The 20,850-nt window shown below is 41.0% G+C and overlaps 1 protein-coding gene across 1 annotated transcript in view; it reads right to left on the bottom strand.

Annotated features, from left to right (window-relative positions):
- APLF (aprataxin and PNKP like factor) overlaps positions 1–20,850 on the bottom strand; it is a 369,085-nt gene that overhangs the window by 296,255 nt on the left and 51,980 nt on the right. Inside the window, exon 2 of the mRNA XM_073628226.1 lies at positions 18,560–18,631. Within this exon, the coding sequence (XP_073484327.1) occupies positions 18,560–18,631 (72 nt within the window). The remainder of the gene's footprint in view (positions 1–18,559; positions 18,632–20,850) is intronic.

Here is a 20,850-nt window from a genome sequence, read left to right as displayed (position 1 = left end):
AATGGCTGCCCCCCACTACCACTGGAATAAGAGGACCACAGGATGCCCTTGACCAGCCAAAAGACCCCAGAAAATAACACATATTGCTAGGTTATTTGGCATCTGGTCAAATCGGTCCTAAAATGAGATGTGTGGCTTTGTAACAGCTTTGGGCTTTAGGTTCCTTCAAGAAAAAGGATTGATGCAAGTTGCTCAATGTATTCTGTAAAGCCCTTATGGGTCTTTGGCACTTATTGTGCATAACAGGTGAAATGTAAAAGTTTAGATATAGTCGTCTATACAATGTACAGTAGTTCTGAAATTGTGTAAATGGCGCCACCTGCTGCTACATATATTAAATACAGGCAAAGATGAATTTCACCATTATTATTATTAAAGGGCATTATGAACATAAATAAACATTAGTCTCTTCAATTAACAAGCTCAAATAAGCTGCTAAGAGCACTTTATTTTTCATGCTTCCACTGTATGTTACAATTATGTTTTCATTTTCTGTGGTGTCTTTATGACAAGCATATGAGTCAAGCCAAACAAAATGAAAACAGTTATAATGCGCTCACAGTGCTTTAGCATATTAAATAAAGCTGGACTAATAAAGACAAAGCAATAGCAATTATACAAGAAACAGAACTTCTTTACTTGCAGCGTTATGTTAATATATTGATATTCCATTAATTCAGATGAATACAGCATTTAAAACAACCTTCTGTTGTGATAGAAAATAAATAGTAACTAGAAATAAATATATATATACACACACACACACACACACATACACACATACATACATACATAAACACACACACATTATATCATTGGCTTAAATTGGTTGTAAACCTCAGACATGAAATATAAACAAAGCATATCCCTCTATAGTGTGTAGTAGTCTCAATTAAAAGCACTAAGTGCCACTTCTGTCTGCTGCCTAGTTTCTCTGCCATCAGCATGATTCATTTCTGACAAGTTTTCCTGATACTAAGAGAAAAAAAGTGACAGGGGAGGGAACACCAAAACACAGCCTATGATTGACAGCCTCGGCTTTGTTCCTGTGAGCTGTGTAAAGGGGGTCTGTCCCTTCCCTCTAATCAGCTCTCAGAGCTCTCCTCTCTATGCTCTGAAGTATGCAATTTCAATTCTCCACCTACTTTTTTTCTGACAACTCGGACAAGCTTGATAAATTCTGGACTTTAAATGGCTGTAGAGGAGAGAATACTGCAGATAAACAAGCACAACTTAAGAGGATTTGCTTAATCTTTGTGTATCACCTGAGGCCAGTCACTTCACTGGGTATATGAGAAGGTTTACAACCACTTTAACCGCTTCCGGACCAGTTATACTGCGGCAGGTTGGCTCCCCTGCACGAGCCGTCGTAGCTGTATGTCGGCGCGCACTCCCAAAGCGTGTCCCCCGAGCCGATGCGAGTGCCGGTGGGCGTAATGGCTCATTACAGAACAAGAACGGGGATGTGTGTGTGTAAACACACACATCCCGGTTCTCTCAGGGGAGATGGACAGATCGTGTGTTCATACTAAGTATGAACACCGATCTCTCTCCTCCCCTAGTCAGTCCCCTCCCCCCTACAGTTAGAACACACATAGGGAACACAGTTAACCTCTTGATCGCCCCCTAGTGTTAACCCCTTCCCTGCCAGTATCATTTATACAGTAATCAGTGCATTTTTATAGCACTGATCGCTGTATAAAGGTCACTGGTCCCAAAAATGTGTCAAAAGTGTCCGATCTGTTGGCCGCAATGTCGCAGTCCAGATAAAAATCGCAGATCATGACATTACTAGTAAAAAAAAATAATAATAATAAAAATGCCCTAAATCTATTCCCTATTTTGTAGACGCTATAACTTTTGCGCAAACCAATCAATATACGCTTATTGCGATTTTATTTACCAAAAATATGTAGAAGAATACGTATCGGCCTAAACTGAGGAAATTTTTATTTTTTTTTAATTTGGGATATTTATTATAGCAAAAAGTAAAAGATATTGTGTTTTTTTTTTTTCAAAATTGTTGCTCTTCTTTTGTTTATAGCGCAAAAAATAAAAACCGCAGAGGTGATCAAATACCACCAAAAGAAAGCTTTATTTGTGGGAAAAAAAAGGACGTCAATTTTGTTTAGGTATAGCATCGCATGATAGCACAATTGTCAGTTAAAGCGATGCAATGCCGTATCGCAAAAAATGGCCTGGTCATTAAGCAGCCAAATCTTCCGGGGCTGAAGTGGTTAAAGCGGTATTAAACCCAAAACCAAAAATGTAATATACTGCAGCTTACCAATCATTAAATGTGATGGTTGCATTAGTTTTCTTTTGTTTAGGCTTGTTTTCACCTGGTGATCTAACACACTTTGGATGAATGAGCACAGGGGCCACAACAGACAGCAGCATTGTCAGTCATGGGCAGTGTTAAATGATTAATCCCATCCCTGTAAACTGATTCATCTGGAAGAGAGTTTGTTCTTTTGAAAAACAACAGACTTACTGGCTGGATCACCAAATAAAAATAGAAGAAAGCCTAAAAAAGAAAATTAATGCAGCCATCACATCTAAGAATTGGTAAGCTGCAATATAATAAAGGTTTGCTTTAATAAGTGTATTTCAGCACTTTCAACATATTCAAGCAAACTAAAGTAGAACTATGTTCTCCTTTTAGAAAACCAATATGTGCTGCAGCACTTTATTATAAGTGCATCTGCCCTTAGTTTTCTTCTAGTCCCCTGCAGAGTCCCACAAAATACCTGTTGATCCTGCCAATGAAGTCCACCTCATGCAGCTGCACCGCTGCTTCAGACCTCACGCCTAGGCCTCTGGGTTGCTCCTCAGAGAGTATTCTTACACTGCCAGCTGAAGCCTCCCTCTCCTAGGGAACATGGGTGTCCTCCTGACTCTCATACACAGACGTCGTGTCTGTAGGGCGGAGTCCTCCTGACTCCTCGGCCAGACTTCCTGTCTGCCTGGGTGGAGCGGGGGAGCTGTCTCCAAGTGGGAGACCTGAGCTCTATCCCTGGTACGCATATGAACCTAGCCCACAGGTGTGTAATTAGCATGCCTGCTTCTGTCACAATCAGGCGTGTGTGTATATATATATATATATATATATATATATATACACATACACACACAAACACAGTGCCGTGCCTTGCAAAAGTATTCACCCCCTTGGCATTTTTCCTGTTTTGTTGCCTCCCAACCTGGAAATAGCATGGATTGTTTGAAGATTTGCATCATTTAATTTATAGAACATGCCCCCAACTTTGAAGATTTTATTTTTTAATTGTGAAGCAAACAACAAATAAGACAAAATAACAGAAAAAGTCAATGTGCATAACTATTCACCCCCCTAAAGTCAATACTTTTTTGAGCCAACTTTTGCAACTATCACAGCTCCAAGTCACTTTGGATAAGTCTCTATGAGTTTACCACATCTTACCACTGGGATTTTTGCCCATTACTCCTTGCAAAACTGCTCCAGCTCCTTCAAGTTGGATGGTTTGCGCTTGTGAACAGCGATCTTTAAGTATGACCACAGATTTTCCATTGGATTGAGGTCTGGGCTTTGACTAGGCCATTCCAACACATTTACATGTTTCCCCTTAAACCACTCAAGTGTTGCTTTAGCAGTGTGTATGGGGTCATTGTCCTACTGGAAGGTGAGCCTCCGTCCTAACCTCAAATCACACACAGAGTGGTACAGGTTTTGCTCAAGAATATCCCTGTATTTAGCACCATCCATCGCTCCCTCAACTCTGATCAGTTTCCCAGTCCTGACTGCTGAAAAACATCCCCACAGCATGATGCTGCCACCACCATGTTTCACTGTGGGGATGGTGTTCTTTGTGTGATGTGATGTGTTGGGTTTGCGCCAGACATAGCATTTTCTTTGATGACCAAAAAGTTCAATTTTAGTCTCATCAGACCAGAGCACCTTCCTCCATATATTTTGGGAGTCTCCCACATGCATTTTCGCAAACTCAAAACGTGCCATTTTGTTTTTTGTTGAAAGTAATGGCTTTCTTGTGGCCACTTTGCCATAAAGCCCAACTCTATGGAGCGTACGGCTTATTGTGGTCCTATGTACAGATACTCCAGTCTCTGCTGTGGAACTCTGCAGCTCCTCCAGGGTTACCTTAGTTCTCTGTGCTGCCTCTCTGATTAATGCCCTCCTTGCCTGGTCTGTGAGTTTTGGTGTGCTGCCCTCTTGGCAAGTTTGCTGTTGTGCCATGTTCTTTCCATTTGGTTATGATAGATTTGATGGTGCTCCTAGGGATCATCAAAGATTTGCATATTTTTTTATAACCTAACCCTGACGTGTACTTCTCAACGTTATTGTCCCTTACTTGTTTGGAGAGTTCTTTGGTCTTCATGGCAGTGTTTGGTTAGTGGTGCTTCTTGCTTAGGTGTTGCAGCCTCTGGGGCCTTTCAAAAAGGTGTGTACATGTAATGACAGATCATGTGACACTTAGATTGCACACAGGTGGACATCATTTCACTAATTATGTGTCTTCTGAAGGTAATTGGTTGCAATAGAGCTTTTTATGGGCTTCATCACAAAGGGGGTGAATACATACGCACATGCCAATTATCAGGTTTTTATTTCTGAAAAATAGTTTTATGTATATATTTTACTAATTTTACTTCACCAACACATTGTTTTGATCCAACACATATAATTCAGATGAACAAAAACATTGAACTAAAGGCTGTAAAATATAAAAAATGTATGTAAATTATAAACACACACACACAGTATCTCTGACATCTTTGACCAAGGCTGTGAAATATAAAACAAAGACTTAATCGGCATACACTGCAGGATGAAGACACATATTGAGCTTTAAGCACGCTTTAATAATAATGTCTCCCTGAACATGCATACTTAGAGAACATGACAGACAGGAACCATTTAGATAAAACATCAGTCTGAGAACGAGATTTCCTGGTGGGCTTAAAGAAAATGAAAGATTACAATTGTGTTTGAAAACCATTATTACATGGATATAAATGTAAAGTACACCTGCCATACATTACAGATCACGACTTTGTATTTAAGTGTCTAGAATAGCTTTTATCTCTTTTCAGATCTCTGGACTGTCTGTTGCCATCATTAAGTCATAGGTAAATGTGGAAATACATTAGAGCAGGTTTCAACTCTGCACATATACAGTACATCAGATAGCCTTTGACACAGCATATGCAGCAAATATAAATATTAACCACTTCAGCCCCGGAAGAATTTACCCCCTTCCTGACCAAAGCACTTTTTGCGATTCGGCACTGCGTCGCTTTAACTGACAATTGCGCGGTCGTGCGGTGTGGCTCCCAAGCAAAATTGACGTCCTTTTTTCCCCACAAATCGAGCTTTCTTTTGGTAGTATTTGATCGCCTCTGCGGTTTTTATTTTTTGCGCTATAAACAAAAAAATAGTGACAATTTTGAAAAAAACGCATTATTTTTTACTTTTTGCTATATAATAAATATCCCCAACAAATATTTAAAAAAACATTTTTTTTCCTCAGTTTAGGCCGATACGTATTCTTCTACATATTTTTGGTTAAAAAAAAAAAACGCAATAAGCGTTTATTGATTGGTTTGCGCAAAAGTTATAGTGTTTACAAAATAGTGGATAGTTTTATGGCATTTTTATTATTAATTCTTTTTTACTAGTAATGGCGGCAATCAGCGATTTTTATCGTGACTGCGACATTATGGAGGACACATCGGACATTTTTAAAACATTTTTGGGACCATTGTCATTTATACAACAATCAGTGCTATACAAATTAGATAGATAAAAGAGAATTTTGCGAGCCACAATGGTATATTGCTTCAAATGTGGAAATCACCTAGCTGCCCGAGCAGAACACGTTTCACATGCCGTGCAATACAATGTATACAAAAGATACGCTGCGCTAAGGTGAAAATGTTAATCTGGTGATCATTAATGCATATGAGGTATACTGAAAATATCGCATAAGTGGCTTATCCAGCCACAGCAAGGCACAAAGAATATATGTATTAAAAAAAAAAAAAAAAAATTAAAAGTGATTATAAGGTACAATGTGTAAATAATATACTAGATGTATACCATTAGAATAAGAGTAGCGATGATTAAACTACTAACTGTATATATAATGAATGAAAAATTATTTATATAATCTGAAATTTACCGTGTAAAAAATATATAAATAATATCACAGTGATAAGTGCAAAAAACATAACAAAGTGCCAAGTGCCACACAATGAGTGTGAATATCAAATCCAAGATGAGATACGTGGTTATTAAAGTCCAATTTATGAAAGAAATGCACATAAAGTCCATAAAAACAGTTCATAAAAAATCCAACGTGCGTGCAATAATCTTAGTGCTTAGTGCTCAGAATTCCATGCTCAAGTGCCATGCAGTGACCCCCCCGGGGACAGCCGCTCACCTCAGAGCGTGCGACTCAGCTGTGAGACTGAGTCTAAACACGCTTATGAGCCATCCCACGGCTCAGTGATGGAATCCAGATACACAGTTTTCAGCAGCAGATCCACAGTTAGGAATAAAGGAAAAGAAAAACTGGATAGTGTGATATCGTTTATAAATATTTATTGGAATAAAAGCTCCCTACATTAGGGTACTCACATTTGCAAGGTGCGTGAGTGCACCAATCTGATAACAGTCTCCAAAGTTTGCCTCAAAGTTCGCCTGTCAGGAGGCCTTTCACTCCACTGAGATGCGATGCACAGTTTATCCCTCCTAACAGGCAAACTTTTTGGTTTTTTTTGTTTTTTTAATACATATATCCTTTGTGCCTTGCTCTGGCTGGACAAGCCGCTTATGCAATATTTTCAGTATACCTCATATGCATAATGATCTCCAAATTGACATTTTCACCTTAGCACAGCGTATCTTTTGTATACAGTGCTATACAAATGCACTGATTTCTGTGTAAATGACACTGGCAGTGAAGGGGTTAACCACTAGGGGGCTAGGGAGGGGTTAAGTATGTCCTGGGGAGTGTTACTAACTGTGGGGGGGTGTGGCTACGTGTGACATGTCACTGATCTCTGCCCCTGATCACAGGGAGCAGAGATCAGTGACACTGTCACTAGGCAGAACGGGTAGATGCCTGTTTACATTAGCATCTCCCCATTCGTCCTCTCCATGAGGCGATCGTGGGTATTCCCGAGGCGATCGAGTCTGCAGGACCCGCGAACCGACTCACGGAACTCCCGGCCGGCACGCACGCACGCAATGGCATGACGGCAAATTTAAAGAGATGTACGGGTACGCCCATTTGCCCAGCCATGCCATTCTGCCGACATACATCGGCGTGCGCCGGTCGGGAACCGGTTAAAGGGGTTGTAAAGCCAGAAGGTTTTCTTTTATCCTAATGCATTCTATGCATTAAGATAAAAAGCCTTCTGTGTGCAGCAGCCCCACTCAGCCCCCCAAACACTTACCTGAGCGCATCTCAATCCAGCGATGTTGCACAGAAGACTCAGCTGTCCAGGACCCTCCCTCCTGATTGGCTAGGACAGCAACATGGCGCCACTGGCTCCCGCTGCTGTCACTCAAAGTCAGTGAGCCAATGAGTAGAGAAAGGACTCTGTGTCTGAATGGACCCAGGGAGCTGTGGATCGGGTGCCCCCATAGCAAGCTGCTTGCTGTGGGGGCACTTAACAGAAAGGAGGGGCACCAAAGAGGGACCCGAGAAGAGGAGGATCTGGGCTGCCCTGTGCAAAACCACTGCACAGAGCAGGTAAGTAGAACATGTTTGTTATTTTTAATGAAAAAATAAAACGAGACTTAAGTATCACTATAAACCTAAATGAAAAATAAAGCAAAGCGCATGCTCGCATATATAAAGATTTTAGAGGGTGGACAGAACAGACATCTGACTGTTACATAGTTGGCATCCATCCATCCAGTTTAACCAGATCTAAGTTTTCTGAATTAATCTACACTTCCTGTTGACACCAACTGTGGAAGGGAGTTCTATATTCTTCCACTCTAATGCCCCGTACACACGGTCGGATTTTCCGATGGAAAATGTGCGATCGGAGCGTGTTGTCAGAAATTCCGACCGTGTGTGGGCTCCATCTGACTTTTTCCATCGGATTTTCCGACACACGAAGTTTGAGAGCAGGCTATAAAATTTTCCAACAACGGATTTTCCGATCGTGTGTAGACAATTCCGACGCACAAAGTGCCACGCATGCTCAGAATAAATTAAGAGACGAAAGCTATTGGCTACTGCCCCGTTTATAGACCCGACGTACGTGTTTTATGTCACCGCGTTCAGAACGATCGGATTTTCCAACAACTTTGTGTGACCGTGTGTATGCAAGACAAGTGCAACATCCGTTGGAAAAAATCCATGGATTTTGTTGTCGGAATGTCCGATCAATGTCCGACCGTGTGTAAGGGGCATAACAGTGTGAGTATACACACATACACACTAATCAGCTATAACCACCCCTAATATTAAGTAGGTCCCCCTTCTGCTTCAAAAAAACAGCTTTAACCCATCGAGGTATGGACACCACTAGACCTCTGAAGGCATGCTTTGGTATCTGGCACCAAGCCGTCAGTAGCAGATCCTTTAACTCCTCTAAGTTACAATGTGAGGCCTCCATGGATCAGTTTTTTTACAGAACATCCTACAGATGCTTGATTGGATTGAAGTTTGGAAAATTTGGAGGCCAAGTCAACCAGTCAAACTCATTGTTGTGCTCCTCAAACCATTCTTGAACCATTTTTGCAGAGCAGGACACATTAGTCTGCTGAAAAAGGACCACTGCCATCAGGGAATACGGTTTCCATAAAGGGGTGTACTTGGTCAGCAACAATGTTTAGGTAGGTGGTACATGTCATGTAAAATCCACATGAATGATAGAACCCAGGGTCTCTCAGCAGAACATTGTCCAAAGCATCACACTGTCTCTGCTGGCTTGTCTTCTTCCCATAATTAAAAAAGAAAAAACACTGAAAAAAGGCACCTCTTAGTGCAGTATATAAAACTATTAAAATATCCCTAAAGGGATTAAAAACACTTACAAGATTGATGGTGAAAAGAAATGCATAATGAGTGTGGAAGGTGATCCGGCATAAAAAGTGGTCCCAGTGTGTATCTGGGGTTACTGTTCAGTAGCAGAACGTTTTCGGAACTACTGACTTGCTCCTTCTTCAAACCAATATAGGAACCAATCAGAAATTCTGAAACGCGTCCCATTCTGATGACCTCACCTCCGGTTTGTGGTCCACGTTGGTTGCTGGTCCCCTCCTGCTGACTTCAATTCCGGTTTCACGCTCCACGCCGATTCTGACAGCGCAGCTGCTCCAATTGTGCCTCCAGAGCTGTGTCCTCACCCTGCTGACCCTCTTGGGATGTTCTGCTGCTGAACAGTGACCTGATACACACTGAGACCACTTTTATGCTGGATCACCTTCCACACTCATGATGCATTTCTTTTCACCATCAATCTTGTAAGTGTTTTAAATCATCCTTATAGGGATATTTTCATAGTTTTATATACTGCACTGTACTCAGAGGCACCTCTTTTCTGTTTTTGTTGTTACTAGAGTCTACTCTCCTCCTTGAGTGCTGCCCTAAGTTTTTGAAGATACTCCATCGTTTTAAATTCCTCCACTTCCAATAAAGACAATAATCTGCTCAGTCCTGTTACTCAGAGCGCCCTTAAACATATTTTTCTGGATCTTCTTCTTCCCATACTGCATCCTGATGCCATCTCCCAATGCACACACAGCTGGCTATCCACATGATGTAAAAGAAAACATGATTCATCAGACCAGGCCTCTTTATTCCATTGCTCCATAGTCCAGTAATGATTCTCACACGCCCATTGTAGGTGCTTTTGGTTATGGACATGGGTCAGCATGGGCACACTGACCGGTCTGCAGTTGCAAATCCCCATACACAACAAACTGCAATGCCCTTTTTTTTTTTTTGCTTTCAACACATCAACTTTAGGGATAACATATGACAATAATACAATGGCCCCTCTGTACGGATGTGTCAATAGCACGTCTAATATTAGTACATTATGCTAAAGCCCAATTATACTTATTAATTGTCCTTCAATATTTTTTTTAACATTTTTTTAAGTTCTTTTATTGGCTTTGGCAATTGGCAAACTGAGTTCCAACTATATACAGCACCCCCAATTTATATACAACTTAATAGTTATTTTAGCGAGTGTATTCCTTGTTTTCAGCTACTTTTGTCTGTCCGTCAGATTTTCTATTAGTGATGGCAGACATAATACATTTTTTCATACTTATTCTTATTTTCTATCTTTCTTACCCTATAGTTGGTCAGATAAAATCTCCTTTTTGGCCTTTCTTGTTGCCCCATTGGGGTGATTCCATATTGGTTCAGGCGCCCATCATTGGAGTTGCGTGGAGTTCAGTCTGGGTGAGTGGTTGTGTGACTGGCCCTGGCAGACAGTGTTCTCGACATTTTTGTTTGTTTTGGTCTTTCTCTTTTCTTTGTGAGCATGAAATCTAAACATTATGACCTAAATGTATGTTCTCTATATATTTAGTGTTGCGTGTCGTGCTGCATTGGTATATCCCCTGAGGAAGCCCACGGTGGGGAAACATGTCGGCATAAATGTACCACCAACCACACGACAAGATATCTCTTTCCATACCTGGCATTTCTCCATAACAGTTGTACCAATGTATACCTTATCTGACACTAAATATCTGTGTTTTTATATGTCTTAAATAAAAAGTGATATTTTTTATTGTACATAGTTTTTCAGTATTTTCAGCCCCTAAAAAATCCCGCTAAATACTCCTCTCGTCTATATTGCCTGTTCAGGGATGTTGGTGCATTTTTTTAAAACTGTCACCACTCCAAATCACCACCCGTTTAGGGATACCATGTTTCCTTCTTGCCTAATTTATCCCACTGACTTTCAGATACCATTGAAGCGAGATAATCAGTTATTCTTTTGGTCATACAGTTTTGGCTGATCAGCGTGTATGTGTTGTTTAGAGGCATTCACAAGTCTTCCAGAGGAGGAAGATCAAAAACAGCAGTGTTTTTATTGCCAACGTTTCAATGAAGCTCAGTCCATCTTTCTCTTGGTCTTGAAAAAGATGGACTGAGCTTCAGCGAAACGTAAAAAGTTTTAAATCCCATTACAGGCGGTCCCCAGGTTACAAACATCCAACTTACAAACGACTCATACTTACGTACGGAGGGAAACAACAGGAAGTGAGAGGAAATCTACCCCTAGGAAGGGAAATTCACTCCTGTATGAGTTATCATGGGAAAAAGACATCTCCACCGAAGCTTTAGCACCAATCCTTATTTCCATAACAACTCAAAATTTTCAAATCCCAGTTGTCACAGGGCCAGAAAGTGAGGTGGAATTTTCTGAACAGGGAAGGGGCACAGACAGCAAAACAAATGTTACAGGGGTGTTAACCCTTCCCTATGCTATCCAAAAGAATTAAAAATATTTTTTTTTTGACTGGAGCTACATTTAAAAAATGTACCTCCTGTTCCGATTTACATACAAATTCAACTTAAGAACAAACTTACAGACCCTATCTTACATGTAACCCGGGGACTGCCTGTACTTGTAAGTAATGATACACCTCCATTACATTCTTAAATAAAGAGACTCATAGACATTTGGCAATAAAGCTGACCATTCAAAGAGCAAATTCAAGCCATGGGGGGGGGGGGGGGCGTGTCAGCACCCTCCCAACTGTCCTTCGATCTGGAAATCCAAGCAGCCAGGCCTAAAATTGTCAGCCAAATTTCAGCTGCATCCAGTTTGGGTACTCTTGACAGCCACAAGTGCTGTCTGTCAAAATACAATAGCCAGCAGGGGATATTCCCACCATTCATACTATGTAGTGTGGATAGAGGAATTGAGTGATTTTACCAGTCTATAACTATCTTAAGGGCTAGAAAAGGAGAAGACCTAATAACTCGGCACCCTCATACACTGCTACCTGCAGCTTCTCATGAGAAATAATGATCCGACAGATTGAATGGTGCTGGAGGTGTCTGCAGTGTCTTTCCGCCCTATCCTTCCAGTTAAAAATTAAGTGAGGAAAATAATTATTTGATCCCCTGCAGATTTTGCAAGTTTGCCCATTTACAAAGATACCAGGGTCTATAATTTTTATCACAGGTGTATTTTAAAGTGGTTGTAAACTCTCCCCGACAACTTTGTCCCGTGTAAATCAGCATAAAAAACCCTAATGAACACTGCTTGTAGATAGATCCTTACTTGTTTAGTATTGTTGTAATCCTTTTAGTTCTTTAGAATGACTTCACTGAGCATGCCCAGATCTCCCCTGATTTACGGCACACTCTGCGTACTTATCTGTCTATTATCAGATCTTCCTATGGCACAACTCTGAAATCCCACGAGACTGCATAATCACTCAGAGCTTCACACTACACCCCATGTGACCATGTGACATCACATGCAGTGTAAACTTGGGCATCGGACAGGATTAGTGCAGCCTTATCAGCTGAAGCTGATAAGACTGACACAGGCAAACACTAGATAATTGGCACAAGTAAATTCTTATAAAATAAAACAAGTCAGCTATGAGCCGTTAAACAAGGTTGCCATAGAAATGTTGGATTGAGAAGGAGGCTTGGTTAACAGTACAGGAAGTGCTCAATGTAAGGGTGGAAATACACTCTACTGTGGACTCAGAAAACAATACTTAAGATGGTGCTTCACCCCATAAGGTTGATGAGATGGCAAACATGAACTCCCCCATCTTCCCTTTCCCCTAATTTTTCTTTTTCTTTTTCTTTTTTTTATCTCCCTGTTACTTCTCTTTTGATCTAACTGATATGACAAGATTGTATTTCAACTACTATGAGAAGTCATTCAACTGTATAGATTGTAACGATTAATACTCTGTAACTTTTGTAACACTAAGTCTTATACTTTTGTATGCCATAAAACCCAATAAATATTTTTCAAAAAAAAAAAGATGGTGCTGCCTAACCCCTGGAAACAAGTTTTTTAAAGTTTCTTTAAACAGTAAGTAATATGCGATTTGGGCTGGATTACAGTGGCTATAGTTTGATCATTACTTATTATAATGGACCAAATGAAAAGCAGCATCAGAGTGGGAGAGTTTATTTCCTCTTTAAATGATGGAGACATAATATCAACCAAAAATCCAGAAAAAAACACATGATACAAATGTTATAAATTGAGTTGCAGTTCAGTGAGTGAGGCTGGGTTCACACCTATGCGAATTGAAGCCGTCTATGGAGCCGATTCACATATCTGCGGGGCGGCTGCGGAGCGCACTGCACAGAAATGCTGAGCATCTTTGGCTCTGTTTCAGGGCCAAATTCAGGCAAAGATTCAGTCCTGATTCGGCCCCGAAATGGAGAACAGGGAAGGTGTGAACCGAGCCTAAAATAAGTATTTGATCCCCAAGCAAAACATGACTTTGTACTTGGTGGAGAAACCCTTGTTGGCAAGCACAGAGGTAAGACGTTTCTTGTAGTTGGTGACCAGGTTTGCACACATCTCAGAAGGGATTTTGGTCCACTCTTCTTTACTGATTTTTTCTAAATCCTTAAGTTTTTTTTTGGCTGTCTCTTGGCAACTTGAAGCTTTAGCTTCCTCAATAAATTTTCTATAGGATTAAGGTCGGTAGACTGGCTGGGCCACTCCATGACCTTAATATGCTACTTCTTGAGCCACAACTTTGTTGCCTTGGCAGTATGTTTTGGGTCATTGTTATGCCGAAAGACCCATCCATGACCCATCTTGAGTAATGTTCTGGCTGAGAGAAGAAAGTTGAAAAACAAAACCAGAGAAAATTCCCAGCTCAACTCGCCAACCAGTCTGCTTACCAAGTGAATTAACCTGTCCAACAGTATGGGTTAAAAACAGGGGTTTAGTTAGCACACACAAACGCATGCGCAAGCTGCAAGGCCTCTTCATGGCACCCTGTATCGCTTGCAGACCTAACTCTTCTAAATTTATGAGAGTCTCCATAGTGGAAGCACATACATTCTAATGGATAGATAAGGGGTAGGTGGGCCTAGAGGTAGCCCATTCTTCCATAAAGGCACAGGGGCACATTGGGCACCCAGTATATAGCACAATGACAGCAAAGGTATTCAGTGTGTCCCCTAACCAAATTTAAACCAGTAACAAAGAGATGGCTCCTGCCCCAACCTATAACTGGCCTTCACAGCAAGGAGCACATGGAAGGGCAAACACATGAAAGACAAAACCCAGAGAAAATTCCCAGCTCAACATCTCTGGTTGGCAAGTTAAGGTTGGGAATTTTCTCTGGTTTTGTCTTTCATGAGCTTGCCCTTCCATGTGCTCCTTGCTGTGAAGGCCAGTTATAGGTGGGGGCAGGGGCCATCTCTTTGTTACTGGTGTAAATTTGGTCAGGGGACACACTGGGCACCTTTGCTGCCATTGTGCTGTGCCAATCTACATGTAATATCCCACCCCCATTTAGCTAGTTAGTGGGCATGGAGGAGGAGGGAGGGAGTGGGCTGTCATTTACCACGGTGTATACACCACACATGTGTGACATGGGCTGCCCAGATGTAAAAGGGAGGAAATGCTCAGAATATAAACTCACAGAAAACTGAGCATGTGCAGAAGCTGTCAACACTGCTCTGCAAAATCCCTAGCTGCATTGGGGACATGAACAAAAGGTGGAGTTGGAACAGCAGGGTCAACCAGGTTTTTTTCAGAATACAGAAAACAAATCCCATAGTGACTGAGTATGAACGGAATGTAATGCAGTATTTATTGATAAAGTTTTTTATGATGTTGCTTTAGTGACAGTTTAATGGTTTGCTTTGAGTTCCAACATAACATTTTCAGGAAAACCTGTGTATTGCACTAGACCCCTAACTGAAATCTGTGATAATCAAAAACTCTCCAGACAGAATAATACAATTAAAAAAAAAAAAAAAAAAAAAAAAGACAGTGGGTCTAACGTTTTACCAGAATCCCATAGTTTTTTACTACAGCCAAAGCTGTCAGCTACAAAGATATCTAATGTCAGCTTTCAGAAACCAACAAAGTCCTGCTAAGCTATGGCAGCACAGGTCTAAAATACAGGAACTCTCACTGGCTGTTAACAAAAAGCTTTACAGGATGATGAGAAAAATTGCCTCAAGCAGGAAGTGTCAATCATCTCCATTTACTATGGTTTAATGATCATTATCTGCCAGCAATGGGGCCAATAACAAAAGGAAACAACAATGATTTTCATGGCATGGTTTCATAATTGTTAGGAAATTAAAGTATAATGAAAGGTGAAACTTTTTTTTATTCGTTTTGGATAGAGTTGAGAGGGATAAGAATAATAGTTTTTATTAGTGTCTGTGTGTAGTGTCATCCTCCCTATTTGTCTTGTTTACCATTATCATTGAAAGTGAAAGAAAATCCCAAATTTTGGGTTGTCCCCAGAAAAGTAATAGAGGGGAAAACATCCAATGGGAACACTAGTTCTGGTGACCTGGGGGTATCCAAGGAATTTCCTTAATTTGCAGGGATTTCCTCTCACTTCCTGTTTGGCTATGGGACAGGAAGTGAAGGGAAATCTCCACAATGGGACGCAGATGTCAAAAAAATCTGCCAGGGGTTATAACGCTTCTTTGCGCTATTCAGTATATTGGCTTTAGTTCTCCTTTAAGCCATTGGTTAGGTAACAGGAATATTTTAAAAGAATACAGACCTAAAGACTAACTACACCCTTGTTGAGAAAAAGACATTCCCCTCTGTGTGATCTATGTACATTACAAGGATTTTAACAAACTTTCTTGTAGATTCCCACCTTTTGTTGTTCTGAAGAAATAGCTGTTTGTTTCTCTGTGTCCATGTGCAAAATGAATGTGAATGGGATTTAATTTATAATTATCAATCAGCTGCTGCACTTGCAGGACTCTAATGAGGAAAATTGCAAGGTCAGCATTCCTTTAGATGTGATTTCCCCTTGGAAGTATATTGCCAAAAATGACATTTTTGCTGCAGGGGATGCCTGAAATCTGACCTGTATTTTAGTGCAGACTTCTAGGAAAATCAGTGAGCCAATCACACAAGCAGGAAATGACAATTTTAGGGGGCATTCTGTACACTGTCTGCGTAAAGAACACCTCCAGGTTGCTAAATTACAGAAAAATACAGCTCTTCAAATTTAAAAGGAAAGGTAATTTTTAATAACATTCAATTACATTATAACTTGCAATTGTATATGCTATATTATTATTTTTTTTATTTGCCTTTTTTTTCCCCATGAAAGTGGATTTACCCTTTATACTTTGCAGCTGAGAAGAAGAATCAACTTTGGCAGCTCTGACATGTTGGCTTTTGCCAAATAACCTTTACTAAGCTTAGTAAACAAGATGAAGTTATGTTCACTCAAATCAATTGTATGCAAGCAAAGTAAGCTGTGTTTTTTCATTTTCCTTGCACATGATTGGGTATTTAAAAACTGAATCCAGCCAGGTTCACTTTATTTACAGTTATTCCTTTTCCCAAATGGAGGACGGCCCGCCCATCCGTACAGGCAAAGTAACATATTGGTACACCGCTGCCTGCTTCCGGGTTTTAGGGCCACTGGTGATGTCAGTGGCAGTTCGTTTCCATTCAGTGTCAGATTGCCCACCGCACCATCACAGCCCCACTATAAGTCGCTGATCACCGCCATTAGTCGTATAAAAAAAATATATATATACATACAGTGCCTTGCAAAAGTATTCACCCCCTCTGCATTTTTACCTATTTTGTTAAATTACAGCCTTTAGTTCAATGTTTTTTAATCTGAATTATATGTGATGGATCAGAACGCAATAGTCTAAGTTGGTGAAGTAAAATTAGAAAAATATATACATAAAACTATTTTTCAGAAATAAAAAAACTGATAATTGGCATGTGCGTATGTATTCACCCTCTTTGTTATGAAGCCCATAAAAAGCTCTGGTGCAACCAATTACCTTCAGAAGTCACATAATTAGTGAAATGATGTCCACCTGTGTGTAATCTAAGTGTCACATGATCTGTCATTACATGTACACACCTTTTTGAAAGGCCCCAGAGGCTGCAACACCTAAGCAAGAGGCACCACTAACTCTCCAAACAAGTAAGGGACAATATTGTTGAGAAGTACAAGTCAGGGTTAGATTAAAAAAAATATCCAAATCTTTGATGATCCCTAGGAGCACCATCAAATCTATCATAACCAAATGGAAAGAACATGGCACAACAGCAAACCTGCCAAGAGACGGCTGCACACCAAAACTCACGGACCGGGCAAGGAGGGCATTAATCAGAGAGGCAGCACAGAGACCTAAGGTAACCCTGGAGGAGCTGCAGAGTTCCACAGCAGAGACTGGAATATCTGTACATAGGATGACAATAAGCCGTACGCTCCATAGAGTTGGGCTTTATGGCAGAGTGGCCACAAGAAAGCCATTACTTTCAGCAAAAAACAAAATGGCACGTTTTGAGTTTGCGAAAAGGCATGTGGGAGACTCCCAAAATGTATGGAGGAAGGTGCTCTGGTCTGATGAGACTAAAATTGAACTTTTTGTCCATCAAAGAAAACGCTATGTCTGGCGCAAACCCAACACATCACATCACCCAAAGAACACCATCCCCACAGTGAAACATGGTGGTGGCAGCATTATGCTGTGGGGATGTTTTTCAGCAGTCAGGACTGGGAAACTGGTCAGAGTTGAGGGAAAGATGGATGGTGCTAAATACAGGGATATTCTTGTGCAAAACCTGTACCACTCTGTGTGTGATTTGAGGCTAGGATGGAGGTTCACCTTCCAGAAGCACAATGGCCCCAAACACACTGCTAAAGCATCACTTTATCATCAGTCGTTTAAGGGGAAACATGTAAATGTGTTGGAATGGCCTAGTCAAAGCCCAGACCTCAATCTAATAGAAAATCTGTGGTCAGACTTAAAGATTGCTGTTCACAAGCAAAAACCATCCAACTTGAAGGAGCTGGAGCAGTTTTGCAAGGAGGAATGGGCAAAAATCCCAGTGGTAAGATGTGGCAAGCTCATAGAGACGTATCCAAAGTGACTTGAAGCTGTGATGGCCGCAAAAGGTGGCTCTACAAAATATTGACTTCAGGGGGGTGAATAGTTATGCACATTGACTTTTTCTATTATTTTGTCCTATTTTGTTTGCTTCACAATAAAAAAAAAAACATATTCAAAGTTGTGGGCATGTTCTGTAAATGAAATGATGCAAATCCTCAAACAATCCATGTTAATTCCAGGTTGTTGCAACAACACGAAAAATGACAAGGGGGTGAATACTTTTGCGAGGCATTGTACCTCTCTGTACTAGGGCAGACACATACCAAGAACAATCCATTGCAAAAAGAAATAATCCATCTACTCACAAAGAAGTAAAGTGTAATATAAATCTGCTATTACACTGGGTTGTATTTCCCCAGCATAACAACACAACAGAAATGCTATGAGAAAGTGTGAATCAGCATAGTTCTTTTATATCCCCCATAATACTCGATGGCATCAGTAATTACCGGTTTAATGCGGAGCTTGTCATCCACCACCTCTAGTACAGCATGATTTCTTGACACTCTCTTATCTGCAACCTAAGATAAAAGAAGATGGGGAGATATGATGTTATGAGGTTGTCATCACAATAAGCAAATTGTCTTTCTTTAAATAAAAAATTTGATCTCTGAGTCTGATGATATTTACCAGATTCAACCTCTAATGCCGCGTACACACGGTCGGACTTTTCGTCTACAAAAGTCCGACAGCCTGTCCAACAGACTTCCGACGTACCTTCGGCGGACTTGCGGCAGACTTTCTTACGAACGGACTTGCCTACACACGACCACACAAAAGTCCGACGGATTCGTACGTGATGACGTACACCGGACTAAAATAAGGAAGTTCATAGCCAGTAGCCAATAGCTGCCCTAGCATGGGTTTTTGTCCGTCGGACTAGCACACAGACGAGCGGATTTCGGGGTCCGTCGTACTTACGACGTAAAGATTTGAAGCATGTTTCAAATCTAAAGTCCGTCGGATTTGAGGCTAAAAAAGTCCGTTGAAAGTCCGGAGAAGCCCACACACGATCGGATTACCAGCCAGCTTTAGTCCGTCAGCGTCCGTTGGACTTTTGTAGACGAAAAGTCCGACCGTGTGTACGCGGCATTATAGTATACACAGTATATCTCTTCTGTCTGTTTTTCTCAGAGTGGATTGGAGATTTTGCTCCCTACCCATATAGTTGGTTATTTATATTTACCACTGCTTAGAGATATTTAAGAAGAAATTGCCTTTTATTTTAAACTTTACATATTAACTAAATTATACACCACATTTTAAGGTTATTATCTGATTAAATTATCTGATCAAAACACTAAATCGGCCAACTAACCGATTATGAAAATAATCGTTAGTTGCGGCCCGAATATAAATCATTGATAGTGGATTGCTAAATGTGCAACAAAACAAACATGAAAAAGATTACGTGCAGAGAGCTGCTGGCTGGGAAGAGTTTAAAAAATTATATTCATTTTTAGGACCTTTTTTGGGTTTAAAAATATCAGTAGTTTTCATTATATTAAAGGGGTTGTAAAGGCAAATGTTTTTTTTATTGTAATGCATTCTATGCATTAAGATAAAATGTTTTGTGTGTGCTGCAGCCCCCCTAACACTTACCTGAGCCCCATCTAGATCCAGCAATGTTGCAGGAGTGTCTCGGCTGCTGAGACAGCAGCACAGCACTATTGGCTCCCGCTGCAGTCAATCAAAGTCAGTCAGCCAATGAGGAGAGAAAGGGGCAGGGGCAGGGTCAGGGCCGCGGCTACGTGTCTCAATGGACACAGGGAGCTGTAGCTTGGCTCCGGTGCCCCCATAGCAAGCAGCTTGCTGTGGGGGCACTCAACAGGAGGGAGGGGCCAGGAGCACTGAAGAGGGACCCGAGAAGAGGAGGATCCGGGTTGCTCTGTGCAAAACCACTGTACAGAGGAGGTAAGTATAACATGTTTGTTATGTTTAACTTAGAAAAGTATGAGACTTTAGTATCACTTTAAGGCCTAATTCACATGGACACACTGATAGGTACAGTACATCTGTGCAAAGGGCTAGCTACCTACCCGGGAGCACATGTGGTCCATGCATCCGTGTGTATTCAGCCTGTTCAAATCAATGACAGGTGGACGGCTTTTCACGCATCCCTGCTTGTACGCCTGTGCAGGGCTGAGGCATGGCTTAGAATGCAGAAAGACTGGGTTTAGAGCTGTGCACTACCCCCCCCCCCCCCCCCCCCCCCCGCAGGGATGTACACTTAGGGATGTGTGCGAAGATCCATAAAGATCTGTGCCATGCATTTGTCATTCATTTATACAAGCTGGCTATATGCGGCTACACAAACCACTTGTGCCTTCTGGACGGTAAAGCTGGTCCTTTGCACAGATGTATTGATCAGAGTGCCTGTGTGATTGAGGCCTTATTTGAAGTATATCTAAGGCTGTATTCACATCGGCCTCCTGTATTTTTTTAAATATACTTCCCTGATCACTTTCTCCTGCGTTACATCTGAACGCAGGAGAAACGCAGGAGAAATCTGTACACATATTCAGAGTATCTAAAAAAAAAAAAAAAAATCCACATTTTGGTTTGACATCAGAACTCTTATGCCCCGTACACACGGTCGGATTTTCCAACGGAAAACGTGTGATTGGACCTTGTTGTCAGAAATTCCAACCGTGTGTAGGCTCCATCACACATTTTCCATCGGATTTTCCGACACACAAAGTTTGAGAGCTTGCTATAAAATTTTCCGACAACAAAATCC

Source organism: Aquarana catesbeiana, linkage group LG04 (assembly GCF_042186555.1).
Source record: "Aquarana catesbeiana isolate 2022-GZ linkage group LG04, ASM4218655v1, whole genome shotgun sequence".
Lineage (NCBI taxonomy): Eukaryota > Metazoa > Chordata > Amphibia > Anura > Ranidae > Aquarana > Aquarana catesbeiana.
The sequence above is the reverse complement of the archived record's forward strand: the minus strand, read 5'-3'. Positions and strand labels throughout refer to the sequence as shown.